Here is a 23652-nt window from a genome sequence, read left to right as displayed (position 1 = left end):
ATACCGCCGCTCTCATTCTCTTCCCCTCCGACCGGCGTCCATTCCCTTCCAATCTCAGCCCCTCTTGTGCTGCCGTTGACCGCCACGAGCGAATCGAAGCCGCGGCCCGTCCGATTCTTCGTCGCCTCCATTGCTCCGCCGCACGCCGGCGTGGCCAACACTGCCCCACCCATTCTCTTCCCCTCCGTTCGGCGTTCCTCCCCTTCCAATATCAGCTCCTATCGTGCCGCCGTTAACCGCCACGACGAATCCAAGCCGCCGAGGCTCTGTTTTTTTTTTTTTTTTAATTTAATTTAATTTTATTGATAGGAGCGTTGTGTCTTTATTGTGTTTTATTTCCTTTAATTTTGAATTATGTAAATATTGAATTGAATTGTTACAGTATAAATCTAATTTTTTTATTTTATTAATGGTTTTTGTTTAATGATTTATTAAGAAATAAACTTAAATAATTTTTTTTTTCATTTTTGGATAAATTGAATAGTTTATTAATTAACTTGAAATTAATTACACTATTTGAGGTAGATCTATAATTTTTAATGTACTATAGTTTGTTAAATTTTTTTTAAAGGAAAATGATAGGATTATTACTCTCCTACTACTCATTTACTACTCATTTTATATTTGATTTTTTTAAAAATATTTTATTTTACTTAATGGTTAAGGAAGTGATTATTAATAAAATTATATTTTTTTTTAATTTTTTCGATTAAGGATGTTAAAAAAATATTTCAAAGAAAATGATAAAAAAATAAAAAACTTGAAATTAACTATGAGTAGTAATTGGGTAGTAATAGGGTAGTAACCCTATCATTACATTTTTTTAAATGTAAAGGATGAGACTTTATAAAATATATGATTAAATTATTTAATACTTACCACTGTAGTTTTGAATTTTAAAACTGACACATTATATATTTATTTTGAAAATAACAAATATAAAACATGCGCATCCAACTATAATTATTAAGAGTAATAATAGTAGATTGGTTAGTATAATTACAAATTTTCATAAGGAAATAAATTATAATTTCTTAATAATTTAAAAATATAATATGTCATTATTACTATTTTATTTACCCAAATGTGAAAATGTTAAATAAATTAATGCTTTTTATTGTTATTATTTTTTATAGTGTTTCTGTTTTAATAATATTAAAAAGAGTTATGAAAACTTTTGAAGTAAATTAAGATGATCTGGTTTGCATTTTTAAATTAAAAGCTAAATTACCTTTGAACTAACACAATAATTTAACATTATTTGTAGTGTTAAATAATATGGTCTAGAATATGTTAATATATATTAGAACATTTTTAATTTTTTCCTTCTTTGAAAATTTATATAATGTTGGAGAGAGTTAGATGAGATGAAATTTTATAAAAAATAATTGAAAGAGAGAAAGAGTTAAATAAAAAATATTATAAAATTAAAATATTATCAGACACTTAGATTATAATTTTATAATATTATTTTTATTTTAAAATTTAAAAAGATAAATTATATTTTATTTGAAATTTGAAATTTTGATAAAGTTGTAATGATTATTTTTAAAATTTTGTATTTCAGTTATGTTTAAAAAGGAGATATGATATGATATGAAAATTTTGGAATAAAATCTATTTTCAAATAGACTTTTATTTGAAAATAAGTAAGGGATGAACAGTGTTCTTATCAATTTCTCTCTCTCTTTTTTCCTTTTTTCTCATCAAATCCGGTTCTCTTATGTTTTTACTCTTTTGCCGATTAGGTGAGTTTGGATACTGAGGTTTTTTTTTTTATAGCTTATATCCTAATTGAGATGAGATTAGTTGAAATGAAAATTAAAAGTTAAATAAAATATTGTTAGAATGTAATTTTTTAATATTATAGAAACATTAGTCATTTAAACAAGTGATTTTGGTAAGGTTAACCAAACAATATTTTATTTTTAGTAAAAGAAATAATCTTAATTTGCTTATGGATGTTACATTTCATTTAAATGCATTCAATTCTTGAGTTTGCTGCCTAACAAGATCCAAGATTCTTATTATATATTATTTTATCTGGAACTCGTAAAAATACTATTGGATATAAGCATTGATATTAGGGTTTATAATATGAGATAAAAAGGGAAATGATTTAGTTAAAAATCCTTATTCATATGCTGCTTGTGATAATATGATGATTTGCTTTACACGATGATTCTATCTGAAATTGGTCATATTTTACTGCCTATTATATATTTTATAATATTTAATAGTAGACAACTGGGCATACGTGCAGCGCACGTTGCCCTTAACTAGTATATATATATATATATATATATATATATATATATGAGAAAATCGTTTTTTTATTTAAATGGACGGCTTGAAATCCTGAAGTGGATGATAATCAGACGGATAAGTGTAGATCTGAGAGGCACACGATGATCGATGACGGGGGGGCACTTTTCATTAGTTGAGAAACTTACCAGGATGCACTCATCCCGTTTCGGATAGAGAAGTAGCACGAGACGGTCCGATAAGGGGATTTTTTTATACTCTTAAATATTAAAAAAAAAATACAACATTATTAAAAAATACTTTCTTAATTAATAAATAAATAAATAATTATTGAGACCCAGTCGTCCGTAAGAGTAGCATTTTTTCTTTCAGTTAAGATTTCAAAAGATTTCTTTTAACAAAAAATCTTAAAACATCTGTGGGTCGCAGGTAGTCCTATTAGTAAAACCGGTTCGAAACTGGGCCTTAGTAAGTCTGACCCGAGCATGAACCTCCACATAGGTGCTGATTGTTGGGTTTGGGTCCTTGGGATCCAGTTTATGGCCTCCTGGTGTCTAGAGGAAATCATGAAAAAAAATAAAAAAAAAATAAAAAAAAAAAAATACCACACTAATTAAAGTCCGTCAAATGACATGAAATATTCAAGAACGTATCATTCCTCAATTAAACTTCGTGCAGTACAAGATTTTCACTGCACACCATGCAAAGGAGTTAATGCCATGGAAAGATAAAAGAGCTAGAACATTAATGACAACCCTCACTAACAAATATAGACACAGCTGATGCTTGTTTATACAAATAAATTACAGCCCCTGGATGCTGAAAACCCATGCAAAATTTAACAGACCAAAAGATCAGGACCAAGAAAATTCAAGCCTTCTCCTTGAAGAAGATCTCCTCTCTCACATCCTGTAAGAAAGAAACAGGAATAAAACTATTCAAAAACAATTGAAGTGCATATACCCTGACCTACACGATCATGAGGTCAGGCAGAGAAGAAGATGCACTCCTTTTAATGTACATCTTTCACGGTTGCTTGGGAAGAACTCGTAGTGAGGAGGTACCACAAAATTCTACGCTTTGCACCAAACTTGTAGCAAAAGAAGAAATTTGAAATTTGAGGCAGACTTTAATTCGGTATCTGAGTCTCGTGCACCAATTCAAACAAACCATACCAGGACTCTCCTTCTCCATCAAGAGATTTCCTGGCACTAGAAAGCATATATTTCGATGAGCTTTTTTTCGTGCTCAGTATGAAGTGTTGTGTCAAACCACTTACATCTGCAGACTCAGCCTACTGATCATCTCTGAGAAAAGTATCTGCATTTTTCAAAAAATTAGGAGTTACCACATACAAATTCAGGTTCTGATGTAATATGGAGTATAATTTCATTGCAGACAAAAGTCAAGATAGAATTAGTGGATGCAAGCAGAAATTAGATAGTACCTGTTGTCTTCTCATTTTTGGCAGGCTACTGCATGCACTTTCACCCTAGAGTATCATCATTCATGTTCTTCACACGAATCTCAACGGCCCTCAGATCGCGAAGATGTTGTAAGATTTCTTGAAGAAGATCCACTCCCTTGTCTCCCTTCTTTATGGAGCTCATACAATGCTTTAGAAACTCCCTGTCTGCTTCAAGTGCTTGCAGCCTCTCATAAACATGATCCACCTCATCTTCAATGGCTAGTTTTTTTACATCAAGTTCGAAATTGGATTCAAAGGAGTTTTGCATTTCAACATATTCGGATTCACCCTTTGCTTCATATAACAACCCTTCTTCATTTTTGTTATTAGTGGCATCTAGGAGAGGAAGGAGACTCTTTGCCATTGAATCCATTGTTTTTCTCTCTGGATAAAATTTATCCTTCGAATATCCAAATGAAATCCCATTTTCTTCAGGACTAGTAAAGTCATGATTGTCAACCTCTTTGACAACATATAGTGAGGAATGCTTCCCTGGAACCCCATTTTCTTCTGGACTAGTTAAGACATGATCGTCAAACTCCTTGGCACCATATGTCGAGGACCGCTCGATTGATTTCCCATCTTCAAAATATCCTTCTTCATCACCCAATGTGATAAGCTTCTCCTCCAGTGCTTTGAGCTGATCTAGAATGGACAACCTCTCTTCCTCAAATTCTACCAATGATTCATCAAGAGCACTCATATGCTTCACACAGTCGAGGGCCATTTCCTCCAAATTCAAAACTGCATTATCAGGACTATTGTTTCGACTGGTAGCTTGATGGCTGGAATAGCTACTGTCTTCATCCCTTGCTTCAAGATTTAGATCAATTGATAATTCATCACTTTCGTCTGCATTGCTGCAAGAAGCAGAAGAGTTTCTGCTTCTTAAACTTCCATGTTTGATTGTTCTTGTCCTTCTTATCTTCTCTTTCGCCTCATAATCTAAGACCTTCTTACGATGTAATTCCAATTCTTTCTCAAGTTCTTGCTTCTCCTTCTCTCTCTTGATCATGAGCTCATTCAAAAGTTGCAACGCTTCCTGGTCATATTCAGCTTGTTCTTCCATCATCCTCTGGTATTGTAACGCTTCCATCTGCATTGCTGCTTTCTCTTCTTGAAGCCTGGTGATCATAGCCATAGTCTGGTTAGCAGCTATTGCAGATGCACTCCTCTCTTCTTCTAGTTCTGCATATAAAGCACTTAAATTTCTTCGCTCAGCTTTTAGAGCTGCTTTCAGCCGGTCAATGGTGGTAACTGCATCACCACCTTCCATCTCACTTATCACACTTCCATCTAAAGACTCTTCAGCTCCTGACTCTCTCTTTTCAAACAGCAATAGTTTCTTTTGCGAGTAATGGAGGCTGTCAACGGAATTTGGTGTATCGGGACATTTCTCATCCTCTGCTTCGTTAGGCTCTGAAGGCAAGGATCCATGATTGTTTGTCCCTTCTTGAGCATTTTCAACCAAAATTATTTTTTCGTGCTGGGTAGTTTTCTCCATAGAACTTAGACCTTGTAAAACAAATCTCGCGTTAGAACCTATGTTGTACTAACTTATGTATTTCTTACAATTGATTAACTGATAATTGGGCATAAGATGTGAGGCTTACCAAAGTCATCCTGAGCCATGAATGCATCAGGGGTAGTGGAAACTTCAGCAACATCGTCATTAGTGAAAGCCTGATCTACTGGTTGGCATGTCAGTGAAGAAACTGGCTCTTCAACTTGAGGCTCAGCTGCATAGTCCGACAAGAGATTTATGCTGTTTATCTCTGCTCCACATGCTCCTTTTTTATTTCAATCAACGGAAACGCATGACATGAATGTCCTTGACGAGGAAAAGTAAAGATTATAATGGAATAATTTATAAATAACAAGAATTTCTGTGTACCTGGTGGATCATCTGGTTCTTTCCTAGCTACTTCTTCAGCGAGGGATAAAGTTAGAGGTTCTTGAGTAGTATCAACTTGTCTACATGCCTCAGAGACCATATCTTGTTTTCCTTCAACCACCTCTTCAGTAAAATAATTGTCGGTATCAACCTCAGCCATCTCCAAGCTTTCGAGTTCTTCTTTAGTTGCCCTATCTGGACACTCATTTATAATGAGAAATGCTGCCTCCGTTGTGACATTGAACTGTGTTTCAATTCGTGCCTCAGAATCAGAAGCTTTATTCTGTCGATCATGCTTTCTCAGATCTTCCTCTCTCAAGTTGCATGATCCTAGGTTTGCAGTAGTCGAAGAATCAATCAACTCCACTGGTATTAAACGATTTAACTCATAAGCAAAATAGTTCTCGCAATGCATACTGATGACTTCGAGAGAGTTATCTTGTTCAGGGAAACATTGTATGGTAGAATTATCACAAGCTTGATGAACAAAACTGGTATCATCGGAGTCCTGCTCGGTGGAGTCCTTCAATACCATCGAACCATCATCCTGTGCCACTTCTATGAAGCTTGAACCTCCAAAATCAGAATGTATCTGATGCTCATCTGCTATCCCTTCATCACATTGATTTTCTTCCCAGTTGTTTTTATGGATCTCATTGTCCTTTTCTCTGTGACTTGGAGAAGAATAAGATCTGCTTGGCTCTTTGTACTCTCCTTCATTGTTGTCATCATCCACTTCTTCTATGACCAAAACCTCCTTCTGGTTGTGATTCAAAGCACCCAAAGAAGGCCAAGAAGGAGGACACAGTTTGCAGCTCAAGTTCTTGTTGCAGCATGAACACATGAAGATATTTGTACCATTTTCACCATGGTTCTCACTCACCCATGAAACAAAAGCAATCCTCTGCGTGCTTCCAAGGAAGCTTCCATCGTAGCTTGGTCGAGATGCCAAGCAGTCACCACACATACTCTGTGGTTCAGCCAATTTTTGATGAGTTGAACAGTAGCTCAATTTGGAAATTTCAGTGGCATGGGTGTCACAGATAAGGTCTCTATAAGAGTTTGTGTTCTTGCCAGGCTCCAAGATGTGATCAACCCTAGAACACCATAGGCATGGTGCTTTAAGGCCAAAACAATTGGAGAATTTTGTGATCAAATAACTGAACAAAGAGTTGAGGAGGAGGAGGATTATCAAGACCCATTCAAGGATCGCATAGACTAGAGTGACGATGATCTTGTTAGTGTTTCTATGCAACATAGTTGCAAACTTGTTGCTAGCCATGAATTTGCTGGGTTTTCTTGTTATTTTCACACTAGCAAATACATATGAGAGAGAGAGAGAGAGAGAGAGAGAGAGAGAGAGAGAGAGAGAGAGGTGAATGGAAGAATGTTTTTGAAGTTTTGACAGAACAAAACTGAGATGTTGCAAGAGAAGCAGAGATGCCTCTCAGAATGCTGTGTTACTTACTCTACTTGCATGTTTTAATTTCATATGTTAGTCGTGGTTGTGACTGTAGTTATACCGCACTTCCATTATTATATGAGTAGGAAAGAAAATAACTCAAAAATTATGAGAGAGAGATTTCCTGCTAAGAAAATATTTAATATCTGGATTTTGGTCTTTATGTTTATTTGTAACTTCCAGATGTCTGGTTGTAACTATAATTTTTCTCTATTAAAAGTGAGGGCTATCAATAAAATTGGGATATCGTCATTTTTTAAAAAAAATAAAAAATAGTAAAACTCTAAAAATGAAAATAGGTTCTTTTTGCAACAAAAAATACCCTATTGCCACAGTGGTCCTCCCAACTTGATTTGGGCTACACCACGCGCAACAAGTGACCCACGACCCTCTCTATATAAACGATTTGTGGCCCACCTGTAATTGCAGAATTAGACAGACGCTCTAACCCATTGATTCATGTAGTTTATTTTCTACTTTGAATTGCTGTCCTCAGACCTTTCATACTTGATTGTCTGCAGAACAATTGCAATGGTTTTGATTAGTTTAATAAATGTATAGCTACATCAATTATATATAAACTTACAATACTAATCAAAGATTAAAAGTGGCTGCAGGGAATGATGAAACAAGGTTGTCAAACAGCAAACAGTGGAAGGCATGATGGAAAGGCTAAGAGGAAAGGAAAAGTGAACAGAAAAAGGAGAGTGGAGTGGATCAAACTGGGGCCCTGTGAGAGAGATTTGAGACCCCTTTGCATGAATAAAGCTAATAATAATGTTTTGTGGGGATGAAGGTCTCCCTTCTTGCTTTTGCTTTTCAAGGCTCAGCTTTGGCTTTTGAAAAGTTACATTCCCGGATTTACGAAAACACACTGAATATTAATCAAAGAATCTATCTAAAGCTTACCAAACTAAACCTTAATTAAAGAAAGAAAGAAAGAGATAGTGAAAACAATCACGGAAGGTTGGCTATCACTATGAGTAGATGATTTTAGACACAGACAGAGAAGTAGTTAGTAGTCCCACATGCACCTACAGTTCTTTTTTTTTTCGAGGTTGATATCCTAAATTCTATTAATCAATCCTCACTCTTGACGAAGGAATACCGCATACACGCCTACGGCTCATTCAAATCTGCTACTATGATCGGGTTGGCTCTATTGGCTCCCTATCCAGAATGGACCCTTATATGATTATATCTTTACAAGAATTTGAGTTGCAGTCTTTTATGGGGTCTTATGTGCAGTAGAGACCTCCATCCTTGTGGCAATGGCATCCTAAACCTGACCATGCGACATGGAACACATAATTTTGTCGACCCAAACGTGATTAGCACCTGCCACATGACATGGAGCCCACCATCCACGATGGTGGGGTGACTTAATTCCCATGCTGGATCTTTGTGCAGCCTATATAGAAGTTCCAAAGCAAAGCTAATGTATTCTTGCCTCAGATCCGCTGCCGATTGACAAAAATAATTTGGACTGCAAAGCCTGTTATAATAATACATTTAAAGAAAGAATAGGGCTATTTTAGCAGACAGAAAAATATGCAGCGGCAGCTGTAAAGATATTAGACAAAATCCCCCCATGCTATATGTGGACTTGTGCTGCCTAAGCATTGCAAATGCCGAGCCGGATGGATTTTTGGAATGAGACCTGCAACTTATGAACTCTTGATAGTTGATACCGTTCCCTGTATGATGATTGGGTCCCTGAAATATTCTTCATTTGGAGTAGAACTTTTCTAGTAGAATGTCTAAAGGGCGTTCTTCAATTTATAAATCGGTCACTCCGCTAATAAATAAACAAGGAAAACTATATTTTGAAAGAGATTAAATTGATAAAAAAAAAGAGTCATTCAAGTGATCATAACCATCCTAATCCTAGAATGCAACATCTCCACCTTTTTTTAATATAAACTGTTCATCCAGATTTCGGCCCGAGAACTCAGGTTTCAAATTTGGGCCAGATTAGCCCAAATGGGCTAATCAGACCCGAATGAATCCAAATTTTAAATTCAGAATCCGGGTTTACAATCCGGAACCTTTTTTTTTTGTTTTTTGTTTTTTTGCTTCCTTTTAAGTGTTGAGTTTTCTTTTTCCTTGGGAAAATGTAAAGCCGCTTCAGGCACTTGACTCGTTGCCAAGTTTGTTCCTGGAACAACTAATAATAATAAAGTTAAGGTGTGAACGTATGCCACTTTTCAACGTTTCTATCTTTACGGTTCAGAGTTCTTTCTTCTTTTCAATTCATTCAACTGACAGGTTGGTCCTTTCATGCCTATCGGCTAAGTTTGAGCTGAATGAGCGTGGCAATCACTCCCGTAACCTGACCAGTGTCTGTGGTTGAACTTGAAGGCCAGAGTTGATTAAATAGTTTTATAAATTAATTATTTAAATACAAGATTATTTAGAATTGGAAGCATTAGTATTGAAGATAAAAAATATATTAAAGATAGCAAGCGGGCAAAAAAAAATAATAAATAAATAAAAACCGGGTTGTAAACCCGGATTCCGGATTTTAAACCTGAAACCGAAATCCAGTTTCCTAGATTTTGGACCGGACCGGGCCGGGAAAAAACTCGCCCGGATGAACAGTCCTAATTAGATAAGGGAAAATCTTGGAAAATAAGTTGGAAACAGAAAAAGAATTCATGTATAATATGGCAGCCTTCTCCTTTACATCACTTTCTAGTGATCAGAGGGTTTATCCTAAAAACTCGAGACCTTCTGTGAATATCTACAACTATCTAAGCATTTTAACTTGTAACTGCATCATCTTCAGCTTATTGGCTATCTTCCTTATTAGTCTGTTGGTTCATCGTAAACCTCCAGCTGTCTCCTTCCTCTATCTCCCACTGTTTCTTCAGTTCAAAAATAGCTTTGGATGCCGCAATAGAAATTGCCGGATTACTATCTTCCGCTAGTCTCTGAAAAGAAAACCATGCAGAAGCATCATTTTCTGCCGTTCAGGACAATAAATTATGACTGTTTTAAACGTGTTTCTTTCAAATTAAGAATCCGCTACCTGTAATGCCCCCATGCCCGCATTCCCAAGAGTCCACATGGATGGGGCTGCTGCCAATGCATTGGCTACTGCTTGCCTATACCACAGATGATTACAGGAATATGTCATCCATCAATGAAAGAAATTATACAAAACTGTATATCAACCAAGGTAAATGTTAGTAATGTTAGTACTGCTTGCTATATAATAAAACCTCTCCCTTCAGAATTTGTATAAACGCAATATCAATCATTAATATGGATTACACATGCGCCTATGTTAGCAATACTTTGTGGGCATTGGTATAATCCATTGTGACAAAATTGATAACAAACATAAGTTCAAAAATCACAAAAAGGGATCGCCTGTGGCACTGTTGCTGATCTAGGTGCAGGATCGTGTACTCAGTCTTACATGAAGCTCTTACAGGCTAAAGCACCTAATTTAAATAGCTTGCCTGGTACTGACGTCGGGAGAACTTGAACATTCTGCCAATAACGATACACTACTTTTACCATCCATTGCATCAAGATCTATAAGAGTTGCAATCAACAGCTCCAGCTGCTCCAGAAAGTAATGAATGGTGAATAAATAGAAATTAAAACTATTATAACATTGATGGCTCCCTATGATACAGAGCATGAATAACCACAAAAATTCCAACCTCTTCAGGATCAGTATAGTCAATCCCATCAGCTTCAGAAAGAGCAGATGCCATACTCCAGTAAGCTTCCTGTGCAAAATCAAAGGGGAGCAGAATGAATCTTATGATTCCTGAAGCACCTGATGGAGTAAGTGGTTTTAAACAACCTAAAGAGGACCTGAATAGCAGCTATGCGATCAGTAGACACTTCACTGGCGAAGAAATCAAGAGTTTTCCCATTTTTTTCAAGCATTATGCGCCCCATCACATCATTGGTAGTGAGAGAACCATTTTCTGTACGGAGCGGACTGAATTGCAATGTATCAGAGTGAGGGTTTCAATGATGTATACTTTTCCCCTCCATTGGGGGCAGGTGGCAGATGGTTAGCTAAAGAAAGAATAAACTTACAATTTGTACAGCTTGCTAACCATCATGTCATGGATATTTCTCACAAACTGCATACATACAGATTGAAAAGAAAATAAATTCTAAGAAGAATAAATAAGAGTAGGCATAATACATTAAAATAGATAAATAAATAAATAAATATTATAAAGAGTAGATACAAGTGTCAGAGATAGATCAATTTGACCTCCAAAGCCATTAGGGCATCTTCCATTGCACGTTGTTTTGCACGGAAGTCAGCTAGGCGCAAATCAGCCTGAAAATCATTCATAAACCAGCATGAGTATAAATCATATACCACATATTACTTGGCACTTGCAACATGACTCCAAATTCAATGCTGGATCAGAATGTAGCTGCATCGACTACAACAGTTGCATTTTGAGAGCAAGAAACCCCCAGATATACAAGTATTCTGCATGCTTAAAAAAATAAGCCTGCGTGGAACATAAAAAAAATTATTTTATAATATGTACAACCCTTCATTACCTTTCTGGCCATGACATAGTTATTTCTCTGTATCACATTCACCTTTTCCCTTTCATTCAAAACAAGTCTTCCTTTTATTGCAGCTTCTCTCTATATGTTGCACATTGTAAAACTCTAACTTCCATTGCCAACTTTTGACTTCAGAGTACATTTCCTATTATGACCCATTTTTCTTTTTCCTACGTCGCATGGATGCTTCTAAAGACACCTTGTAACAACATTAGTGACTTGTAAGACTTTCACACACCCCCTTCTTGACATTATCAAAAGTTCTCTCTCAATTTTAGACAATCCAGAGTAGGATAAGAGTTATGATTTATATATTCATCAGATGCATGAACAATTCTACATGTAATACTGTTTGACTTCACCTTTTCTAGGCAACTGCTAGCATAACCTAGCTTTACCAAGCACAAATAGGGTTAAAACTTGTGCAACTTCCACACTACATGGCATGTACCAAGTGAACAAATGATCATGAAATGATTATATAGTAGATGCACCTCTAGGGCTCCATCACTCCAATGCTTATCAGCAGCTTTTTTCAATCTAGACTGTGCTTTGTATGTCAAGCTCTGCAAGATACAAAGATCACCAAAAATTCACCACAAAGAAACTATCAAGCAATTCATGTCTTCATTCCCAAGTAAAACAAGACTAAAAAATCTAGCCATAACATACAGTAGCAATATGATGAAGGCGCTCAGCTTTTTCTTTCACACTGCGATCAATTTTCTCAGTATCTTCTCTGGCCCGAGCTGCACAATATAAGGTCAGCATAAGGATACCAAAAAATCTGACATGCAAAAAATAAATAAAAATAGCATGTTTAGGCATCATGTAAGATGAAAATGTCATTACAACAACAAAAGCAGAACATTTAAGCATCTACACATGCAAGAAAATGACATTTATGTGATACAACAAATTGGATTCACTCCACAAGGTTAGATGATATCATTAGAAAATAACACACACACACACACACACACACACATATAAGTAGATATGTAACACTCAAAACAGAAAGAGCTCATGACACTGGAAAGAGACATAATGATTTACCATCAAGCTTAAGAAATTTTGACCCAAGAATAGCTACGTCTTGTCGAACCCGGGCATCCAACCTCATTATTCCACTGAGAAAAAGTGGCACACGATGAGCAGTTGAAAGGCATGTGTCTGAACGATATATATAAATACTTCTAGCTAAGCCAATATATTTTTCTTTTCCAACAAAGGAAGCAAGCCTATATCTAAAACCATATCTAATGATTAATGCCACCCAAACGATCTACTGTGGCTTGTTTCTCTGATTTAAAAAAATAAGTTCTATACATAAATACAATTTCTATAAAAGCTTACTCAATCTGAACTCCTTGCATCTAATTCAATAGATAATGGATATCTTTGCTATGTTTTTCAAGTTATTCACAAACTTTCTTACTTGTTAAATTGACAATGCATGGGATCATGATCACTGCAAGATCTTTCAAACAAATCATAAGGCCCACATTAGATTACTGAATAATTACCGAGAAAGCAAGACAATGTCATTACGAGCCCTTTCATTTACGAACTTGGCATCATTGTGGACAAATTTACAAGCTTCAGTTAAGCCCAGACTGGAGCGACAACTCTCAGGCATGACTCGATGCTTATCTTCTTCATCACCAATTTGTGCACTGGTTTACCATAAAATTTTAGAAATTTAAATAAATAAAAGCAACATCTACTAACTTTAAAACTCAACATAAGTCAATGTCAGAAACATAGAATTGCAAAATCATTTGACGGAGAAGCATGCTTCTTCCAGTAAATGCTAGAATACAAACCAGAGCAAAAACTCTAATGAAAGCATTAATGCCCAATACAATGACCTCTTCTGTGTTTATGTATCATGGTAAATGGTACAGCTTTTTCAGGCAACTTAACAAAGCATGCACATGGTGAAATTAAAAAGAAAAGAAGACTGAAAAGGTCGAATAAAACAACGTAAAACTATATTGATAAGATATGTAAGAATCTCGATGTTAAGTTCTTAATATCAGGTAAATTAGAATTGGTAATCAGCACTTCCTTATTTTTACCTCAATACATCTTCACAATCACCATAACTCCTAACAAATTCTTTTTCTTTGGTTTTGTGTGTTCCTTTGGACCTGCATATTATAGAAGCACCCCGAGAGACAATGAAACTAAGAGGTTTTTGACATCTATGCCACAAACCCCCATTTGAAAAACTCGATTTTGCTGTCAAGAGATGTCCATGGCTCAGTTGCCGTTTGATTATGGGACTAGGAAAATGTATTTTATCATGTTGTGGTGACTGGGCAAAAGAATATGCAGCTCCCTGTGATCTAAGGATATTTTTCCTATCACTCGCTACAGGATCACTTGAAACCTTGCTTGCAGTAAATGCCATGGGAAGGATCAAGACAAGGATGAAATGATCTCAAGCAGCATCTCCCTTACAGAAGCTCAGAGCTACAGTAAAACAAAAAGGAATCGTCAGTAAGTGTCACATATTCTCTGTGAGCTTTCAGGTAAAGAGTATGGAAGAAAATGTATACCTAGCTACCATATCATTTTCACACCGCAGTTGTGTTTGCATTGAACATAAAACATTTTTTTTTTTTTTGTTTTTTAAAAAGGAGATAATTATTACTGACACAGTGAAAGGACTACAGATTGATAAAGTAATTCAGTAATGCAACTATAGGAAAGAGCCTACAAATCTAGTATTCTATACGACCTTGTCGATATCTCACACGAGTTCTTGTTTTACCCCCCCTATTACGGCAAGTCTTAAGGTGCTGTTCATATTTTATTTTATTAGAAGAAACAGGACGGTATCCTGTAATTTTTTCTTTTTCTTTCTTATGAGTGTTCATAGGTATAGATTGGTACCCCGTAACTTATATCTGTATTTGGGTGCTGTTAGTAAATGCAAAATCTTTAGCACCAAATCGAAGGCCTCTTTTATGTTTACAAAGGAGCAACAAGGCCAAAATATACATCAAATCCAAACAGCAAAATTACTTCATTGGAAGCCTCGAGCAATATTACCTCTCCTCACCCTCATAACCAGAAGTGATGATAAAGGTTATCGTATTTACCCAAGTTTAACGCCTGATACAGATGGTTTCTACAGTTTTACAAGAAGAAAACCGAAGGTAATATTGTTCAACGCATTTAGGGCAAGGTTAAAAGCACAAGTGTTTGTAATCAAGAGCTTTAAGCGGTTGCGATTACACTTTTGGGTGACACATTCGTCCAAAAATAAAACCTTTGACAATTCTAAAGTGACAACTAATAGACAACCATGTACCTATGAAGATAATAAACTCGCATAGAAAAAAGAAAGTTGCTGCAAAGAAAACCTCGACGCATCAGAGTTCTCACATAGAAGAAAAGTTTCGCAACTCAATCTCACGAGCGACAGCTTGAAAAAAGAAAATAAAGAATACCTATTTAAGTAAAAGTGCATAATAATGCCATTAGGCAATGGAAAATTCAGTCCGGGAGGCGAGAAAAGCAATGAGACTGAGGTACTAACCTGTGAAGAAGCACTCCGTCTCCAGAAGGACAGAGAGAGCGCGAGAGGTAGGAGGAAAAGTAGTAGGAAGAAACTGGTAAAATTGTAGAGAGCGGGACTGAGAGCAGAGGCGCAAGGCCAAGAAAATTGGGAAGAGATTTTGAACCACAAGCTAAGCTTGTGGCCCCTTGAAGGCCAACGCTACCAAACTAAAAACAGAGATTTCTCAACCCATCCCGAGATATAAAAAATTATATTTAAATAAATCAGCTCCTCTGCGTTTATAGATTTGCGCTGCATTACAGTTGCCACGCGTCTTTAAACTAAGTTTTCCACAAAAGCCTATCCATTACTGTCCTCCGTTATTTACTTACAGTCACTTTTTTAATTATTAATTAATAATAATAATAATAATAAATAAATAATAAAAAGTAATAAGTCTATCATTATATAAATATTCTATTTGGCAAGTGGATTACCCTAAATCACCAGCTTCTATGTAAGTTCATGCTTGCTCCGGTTTAGATCGTACTTCTAATTTGAAAACTATTTGTTCTTTGACGTGAGTAGGATTCATTAGGTAGTTTAAAATAAAAAAAATTATACTCATCATTTTTATACTATGCATACCATATATGATTTTTTTTCTTTATTAAATGTGCAGTATATGGATTATAAGTAAAATAATTCATTTAATTTTAAAAAAAAAATTATGTGTGGTGTATGGTGTGTGGTGTAAGGATGGTGAGTAAAATGGCTCTTCAAACAAACCTCATATGTACATATAGATCATTGCTATTTATAGCCCCACACACTATACACCATAATTTATTTATTTATTTTAAAAGTTTTTTTTTAAATTCTTTTTTATTTTATTCTTCTTAAAACAATTGAATTCTTTTACTCATCATCCATATAACATATATTTGGTAAGAGAAAAAAATTAAAAAAATCATAAAAAGGATGGTGTGTAGTGTATGAGGCTTAAGAATATAATTTTTCATACATATATATATATATCTACAAGAAAATGAATTTTTGTGAGTAAAAGACTATTTGTAACTATTTTTAGCTGCAAATAGTCATTTTATTAGAATTAACTGGTCGTAAATAAACAATTTTTTTTGTAGTATATGCCTTTTCAAATGGTTGAAAAGAAAATTTCTAATTCTATTTAGCAATTTTTTTATCATCATTGATCTCTTGCATATATGAGTCATGATCGCATAGAACATAAAAAACTGGTGGCTATGTTATTAGTTGCCTTGATATTGATAACAACAGATCAATAATACTGGCAGAATTTGGACGATAATGCTCTCCTTTACAAATATTAAAACTTAAATTTGAGTTCTTAAACATTCTAAATTAAAAAAGTTCACAGAATTTTAGATCAGAAATTTACTATATATTTTCTGGATCCAAACAAGGGAGATGAACATAATATAATTGATGCAATATTTCTATTTATAACTAACCATAATTTCTGGATACAAAAGACATGGCACCAGCACCAGCACCAGCACCAGCTAGCGTACAGGCACCCACACACATATATATATATAGTATATATTATGATCTAGTCCTAATTAAGGGATATATAATTGCTGCCAGAAATGCTACAGAAGCATAGCATGTATGGCAGGCTTATTAGTACAATTTAACGAGCTAGGAAAGAATATTAAGTAATTAAATTAAGGGCATTTGGGTCCTCCTTCCTTGGTCTTCCAGCTATTGTAGCAAGGGCACACTTGCTTGTTGCCATAAGTGCCGGGAGGAACACACAGGCACTTGGAGCAGCACTTGAGGCAGAAGAACATGCACGGCTTCTTGTGTGATGTCGCCGAGCAACGATACGTGCACTTGGGTTTGCAATCTGCACGTAGGCGTACACCACAAATTACGTACACATACATAGAAACCTAGCTAACATGAAAATAAAACTTGAAATCCCTTCAATTCCTCACAAGTTACGAGCACGAGAACTATACAGATATGTACCTGAAGGACGCAGCTTTGCGTTACCATAAGCCTGTTCAAGAATCATATACAAAGAGAAACGAATTAAGTCAGAGCAAATACTACGAGAAATTACATAGTACTGATGAGTACTAGTGAGTACAGCTTATACCTCGGCTACACCAGAGAAAGTGATTAAAAGAAGCAGGGAAAACACCAACAAGAGTGATCTGTGTGCATGCGCACGTCCTTCCATGTCTGTGAAAACTGTCTCTCGCGAATTAAGCACGGAAGGGATGGTCAAGTAGTTCTTCAAGCAATGGAGTTTACAGCTATGGAGGAATCCAAGGTGTTATTTATAATGGGATTGATTAATGGGGACGATCAATTGCAATCAGGGAAAGAAATGGAATGCGTCATTTGAGGCGTTAAATTGGGGGATGGTTTGTGCAAAAAAAAATCTATGTGGGGCGTCGTGAAAAAAGTGTGCGTTACAGGCGTGTCTGACGTTTCGTTTGTTTGGTTTGCTTGTCGACTTCCACACTTTTACTTACGTCCTTTCCAGTTTTTACACGCTTGAAAATTGCGTCTCTGATCTCCATGTGCCCTTTATTTTGTAAGAAAAAGTAAATATTCTTTTAAAAGTCTGCAAGATTGTTTCTTCTCGAGATGTTAATAGAACGTGAGGTGATCTCTTCTGTCCTGATATGGGTACGGTTGCCGTGACACGTGAGTGAACATGGTCTTCGTTTTATTGGATAAGTGAGTGTGAACAGAACACACTTTTTTCTTTTTCTTTTTTTTGATAGGTGAGAACAAAACACACTTTCTCATGATTGCTTAGGCTCCTCACAGACTGATAGATATATATATATATATATATATATATATATATATACTAGTAAATGAGCAACGTCCAAGGGACGTTTCCCTGACTTAGATTTTTTACAAAAATTATATGATTTTTTAGAAAAGAAAAATAATTAATAAATTATTTAACAAAATTTAATAAATATATTTGGATGATGATATGAGTAAAGTATAATAATTATATGTTTAGATATATTAGAAAACAAAAGGATTAATTCAAAATATGTCATAGTTTAATACAAATTTTACAAATTGATCATTTTGCTAAATTTGTATAATACAAGTCTAACAAAAATATTAGTTCAAAATGTTGGTTGGCTGATTTGTGACAGACCGTGCAATGCATGACACCTCTTTATGTTCATCGTGTAAATTAAGTCGTGAAAGATACATATATATCGTGATCAGACAACGCGTCTCAAGTACATATTAATTTGAACATCATGTACCTAAAATTCATTTTTTTAATCATGTTACATCCCTTACATTTCATTTTTTTTAATAATCATAATATTAGCTAGTTTATCATTGTCCATAATAACTTCTTATGTTCCTCAAATATTTATTGGAAGTCAAATGTTAATAGATCCACTGTTCGACCAAGGAAGTTTTAGCTAGAACAACATAAGAAAAGGACAATAAAATTTGAGGCATGCCCTAAAAATTAAGAAAACTAACAATCATCGTAAATTTCTAAAACTTATCGCAAATAATCAAACCTAAAAGAATTCATTGAAGATATCTCCATTTCTCAAATTTGTTACAAATAATCAAACCTGAAACCTAGAATATTAGATTCACCTTTATGTAATAAGCTTTCTTGATTTTGGCCTCTGTGGCTGTGGGGTTCACTCGAAGCACATCGTAGAAATCTATCTCATTCACCATCTTAGACTTTCCTATTCCGATCCGATTGATTTTATGCAGCTACAAATTCCCCCGTCAAAGTTTCAAGAACACATTGATTTTCAAAGCCCCTTTCATACCTAGGACCTTTGGGTATGGAGCCAGCGTCGAGTAGCCATAAAGTAAAGTTCTTTTCCTATACTTAAAAAATTGAAGATAATGCTTTACTGGGTTTAAGCTTATCAGTCATCCACCAGGCAAAAACGCAATATTCAATCCTCTAGGATCTAACCCAAATGCCATCAATCTTGGCATTTTCCTAGCTCTTCAATGATTGATGTAGAAAAAAAAAGAGAGAAAAATAAAGAAATTGAGACATGCAGAAAAACTGAGACAGAGAAAGCTAAGAGGTAGAGCTGAGAAAATCCAACAACTCATGACCAAACGCCAACAATTCACTACCCACAGCCAAGGACTCCTTATCGACATGGTTGAAACACTCATCGCGATTCGTAAGGCATTCTAGGCAACGCCATCCATTTTGTTCTCACAGGATCAAACACTTCCCACCCTTTTGGATTCCAAACTAAATATACTCAATGCTCCACAATCCCCAACTGCTATCTCAACCCATATAAACACTTTTAATTATACCATTAAACTTTGTATTAATACAAGATAAGAATGTGTAGTCTGATCTACTTGCTAGAGCAAGGCAATTTAATGCGACGTCGTCAATAAGGCTCAGGAGAAGCAAATCACTTGGTCCAAATTGGGGTCGACCATCATTCACTGCTCCCCATGAACTCATGTCCGAAATAGCAGTCATCTCCTTCCTTCCCGCCACTTCCTCCACAGAAATAATCCCAGCAAGCTTTGTTTGTTATATTAAAAGCAAATCTCTACTATACCCTCCCAACAAAAGCAAACAACTTTCTCAAACAAAATTAAATCTTGGTAAACGGTTCCCAAAAACTTCTACTATACCACAAATACCCCTTCACCACGAACGTAGCCGCCACTCATCTGCTTGTCGCAATGGACAACCTCGATAAAGTTTTCCCCAACCACACACCCAACTTTCTCCAAATGTTCCCTCATAAACTTCACCATCGGAGCTGTCATGGAAAAAATGAAGAAATGAAGTCCGTTAAACAACCAGTCCGTGTTTTGCTATCTGTATTCAGCAGGAGGGAAAAGAAAGGACGAAGAGCCCCTACTCCTTGCAGAAGAACTATTGTTCGACGTTAAACACGTTAAACAAAAGAGGAAACAAAAGAGAAAGGGGTCTGAGTTGAGAGAGAGGAGGAAACAGAAGATGCATTGGAAATTAGCTGGCTACCCTCTGATGCACATTCACTAAAAAGATCAAAACGCCCTCAATCAGATGAACAAAATATAAGGAACTCATGAGACAAAAATATACACACTCGGCTAGACAAAAGGACGAAAGTGGAACAACGAAGTGTCAAAAAAAAAAAATTGTTCATCCCTATTCATTTACGTATAGCGGCTTTTAAGTATACTAGCAGTAGAATGACGTCCAATGGACGTCTGCCTAATTCAAGTAAAACTTTATCTTTTATTTAATGATGAAAAATTTGTATTTTATAAATTAAGTTAATTTTAAGTGTATGATATAATATTTATATTTTAATTATCTATTTTATATTAGTTTAAATCAATATTTAAACTTCTACTGTTCGATTAAATCTGAAGATTCAAGATGAAGGGTTGGGATTTAAAATCCAAAAACCAACATTTTCCCGCACTTTTCCTTTCTCCCTCTCTCTCCTTCCCCACACACATTTGCCTAATTTAGTTAATTAAGAATATTATCATATTTAAATTATGTTAAAACTCTAATTATTTATATGGTTTTAATTTCTTAAAAATATTTATTAAAATTTCATCATTTATTTAATGATGGAAGATTAGTATTTTATAAATTAAATTTGATAGTTTATGTATCATATGCTATTTATTTAGTTAATTAAGGATATTATCATACTTAAATTATGTTAAAACTCTAATTATTTATATGGTTTTAATTTCTAAAAAATATTTAATAAGGACTTAAAATATTTATCTAAGAACTTAAAATGAATGGTTGAGATTAATTTCTTAAAAATATTTAATAAAATTTCATCATTTATTTAATGATGAAATATTAGTATTTTATAAATTAAATTTGATAGTTTATGTATGACATGTTATTTATATATTAAATATTTAAATTAGTTTAAATCAGTGTTTTAATAAGATAAATTATTTATATATAAATTTTAGCAAGAGAAATTATTTGTTATAGTGATAAATATTACAGTCTTATAATTGTATCTCTAAATTTTAATAGAAATTATTTATATAATTTTAAAATGTATAAATCTGCACAATATCTTTAAACAAATTTTAGATCCCAGACATTAGATTTTACAATAAAACCCTTGCCCCTCTCTCTTTCTCCCTCACTTCTCTCTCTCTCTCTCTCTCTCTCTCTCTCTCTCTCTCTCTCTCTCTCTCTCTCTCTCTCCTTCAGCGTACTGCGTACTCCCCATGCCCAATTCCTCCACTACCCAGCCCGACACCGCCATGCGTCGGTGAGCATCATCGCCCCTTCCACCAGCACCACCTCACTCCAGCGAGTCTCCCCACACCGGTCTCCCTCTCTCATACTCTCTCTTCCTCTCTCTCGACAGTGCACATCCCAAATGGGCTTGATGTTGCTGCACCGCTGTGCGCCATCCTCCGGTGCCACCACCTCCACGGTAGCCTCCCCTCCCACCGGCCATCCTCCTCCAACGAACTCGGCCTCCATCTCCCTGCCGTTTGCCCCCACGAAGTCCACATCTCTCTTGCACGGGTTCTCCACACCCACAACGGAGCTCCACCTCCTCTGGCCACCGCACCACCACCAGGACCTCCTTTGGCCATCAACCACCTCTCGTAGCCATCCCCACGTCCAGCCGAGCCACCATGCATGCTCACCTTCCCTCACTCTCTCACGGCATCTCTCCCTCTCACACACAGCCAGTTTCCCCTCCACCACCGTGATTTGTGTGGTGATTTTTTTATTTTGTGGTATTTTTGTGATGATCTTGTGTGATTTTTGTGATGATCTTATGGTGATTTTGCTGTGATTTTGTGGTATTTTATTGTGGTGATCTATAGTGATATCGTGAAGAGTAGTACCGTGAGGAGGTAGAGAGGGACGAAGAATGAAAGCATAAAATAAGATTACTGTTTATTACTGTTCATCTCACTGTTCATCGGACGATAGACACTTTTAAGTTAATCATATGCTAATCACGGGTCATTATTTTAGATAGGCAGCAACTAGCAACTAGTATTGCTGCAGCAGCATACTAATTAGTTTTTTCTCTCTTTTTTCTTTATGTAAAGAAGTTAACTCGTGATTAGCATATATATATATATATATATATATATATATATATTAGTAGGTAAGCACCTCTCATCCACACGTACTAGAGTCATTCTCTGGGGGCTAAAATGGCAAGCGAGCAAGCATCCTATGAATTATGAGCAAAATGGGGCAAATAGAATGGCTATCATATATGGCAACCCAAGAACCTTAAGATTTCATTTATGTCACCCGTTATAAGGATACTCTTTGTGTTTATTTTTCTCTCAGTGTAGGTCCTAAAATTCGGACAGAAACACTAGAAAATCCAAATCTAGATACATCTAATGTAATGTTTCACAAGGACCGAAAATATTTTACATAATAGCAGGATTATAACCCAAATATGCATAGTTTCATTCCCCGTATGAGCAAGATCAGAGATTCACAGTATTAAAACAAGCTTGAATTGATGCAGAAAAAAGCGAATTAGTTAGGTGACTGTGGACTGATTCAATTTTGACTTTTGCTACTAACTAAAATATTCAGCTTTTCCAAAAGTCACAAAAAACGCTTGCAAGGAAAAAAACAATTGGCCATCTCTTGGTTTGCCTCTAATTCAAATTCAAGAAACAAAATCAAATCAAACAACTTCAGAACTTTGATTTTGTATAACCAAATCAGCCCCTATAATTATACATCCATTAAAACTATATTAAACTTTGATTACCCAGAACTTCAGAACTGATAAAAGCAAAGTAAGTATCTGGAAGGATACAAATATCTCGAGGTAAAAGATTTTCGATGGAACAAAATGTTTTTAATGGCGACTAGACGTAACCCTCGAGACAAGATCCATGAATAAGTTGTCGTTGAAATTCTTGCCCTGAAAAAACAACTTTGAGGTTGCAATATATTGGTTGGTAGAGGCCATGTGAGGAGGCAGCAATTTTCAAAGAATGCTGTTGGAAGATTTCTTGCTTGTTGGCATTCGCGGCCTCGAGGCACTTTGGCCGGAAATCAAGGAACTACAAAGACGTCTTATTACGTGCAACCCTCGTGCTTTTTGCTACTGAGTGTCATCATCTATCACCTGCAACATGGAATATTTTATTTTATTTTAATACAGAAAGTCTCTCATTTTATATCATTTTATTATTATAATTTTTTTAAAATTTTTATATAAAATATAATAAATAATTAAATTTGTTTAAATCTCAAAACAATAATAATATTAAAAAATAATATTTTATTCAAATAATCTAAAATTTACTTATTTTATTTAAAAGTTATTCGCACACTTAGATATTTTTTGACTGCAAATATCATTTATCAAAATATTAAATACCAAAACAAATATTCCACTTAGGTATAGAATACTAATATTGTTCAACAACCATTATTTTTTAAAAAATAACAAATTCAAAGATCTATGAATAAT

The 23652-nt window shown here is 35.2% G+C and overlaps 3 protein-coding genes across 4 annotated transcripts; all 3 read right to left on the bottom strand.

The window, feature by feature from the left end:
- Nucleotides 1–2878: 2878 nt before the first annotated feature.
- LOC108988210 (myosin-binding protein 3) lies at nt 2879–7112 on the bottom strand. The gene is made up of 4 exons (XM_018961390.2): nt 5628–7112; nt 5347–5523; nt 3713–5248; nt 2879–3585 (listed from the first exon to the last, which is right to left on the bottom strand). The coding sequence occupies exons 1-3, from the start codon at nt 6907–6909 to the stop codon at nt 3753–3755; spliced, it is 2955 nt and encodes a 984-aa protein (XP_018816935.1). The 5' UTR covers nt 6910–7112; the 3' UTR covers nt 2879–3585; nt 3713–3752.
- A 2445-nt stretch (nt 7113–9557) lies between these two features.
- LOC108988201 (senescence-associated protein AAF, chlorolplastic) lies at nt 9558–15406 on the bottom strand. 2 transcript variants are annotated; one of them, XM_018961365.2, is made up of 13 exons: nt 15197–15406; nt 13728–14124; nt 13173–13322; nt 12703–12776; nt 12319–12395; nt 12141–12212; nt 11336–11404; nt 11152–11198; nt 10921–11050; nt 10764–10832; nt 10557–10660; nt 10121–10196; nt 9558–10022 (listed from the first exon to the last, which is right to left on the bottom strand). In XM_018961365.2, the coding sequence occupies exons 2-13, from the start codon at nt 14060–14062 to the stop codon at nt 9879–9881; spliced, it is 1347 nt and encodes a 448-aa protein (XP_018816910.1). In that variant the 5' UTR covers nt 14063–14124; nt 15197–15406; the 3' UTR covers nt 9558–9878. The 2 variants fall into 2 exon arrangements, with proteins under 2 accessions (XP_018816910.1, XP_018816913.1); XM_018961368.2 differs by lacking the exon at nt 13173–13322 and having other exon boundaries at nt 9697–10022; nt 15197–15380.
- A 1208-nt stretch (nt 15407–16614) lies between these two features.
- LOC108988032 (protein RSI-1) lies at nt 16615–17522 on the bottom strand. The gene is made up of 3 exons (XM_018961127.2): nt 17307–17522; nt 17177–17207; nt 16615–17051 (listed from the first exon to the last, which is right to left on the bottom strand). Exons 1-3 carry the CDS (start codon nt 17388–17390, stop codon nt 16870–16872), a joined length of 297 nt encoding a protein of 98 aa, XP_018816672.1. The 5' UTR covers nt 17391–17522; the 3' UTR covers nt 16615–16869.
- Nucleotides 17523–23652: the final 6130 nt, after the last annotated feature.

The sequence above is a fragment of the Juglans regia genome, chromosome 1 (genome assembly GCF_001411555.2).
Source record: "Juglans regia cultivar Chandler chromosome 1, Walnut 2.0, whole genome shotgun sequence".
NCBI classification, from domain to species: domain Eukaryota; kingdom Viridiplantae; phylum Streptophyta; class Magnoliopsida; order Fagales; family Juglandaceae; genus Juglans; species Juglans regia.
Note: the sequence above shows the minus strand (reverse complement) of the source record. Positions and strands in the feature narration are given on the sequence as shown.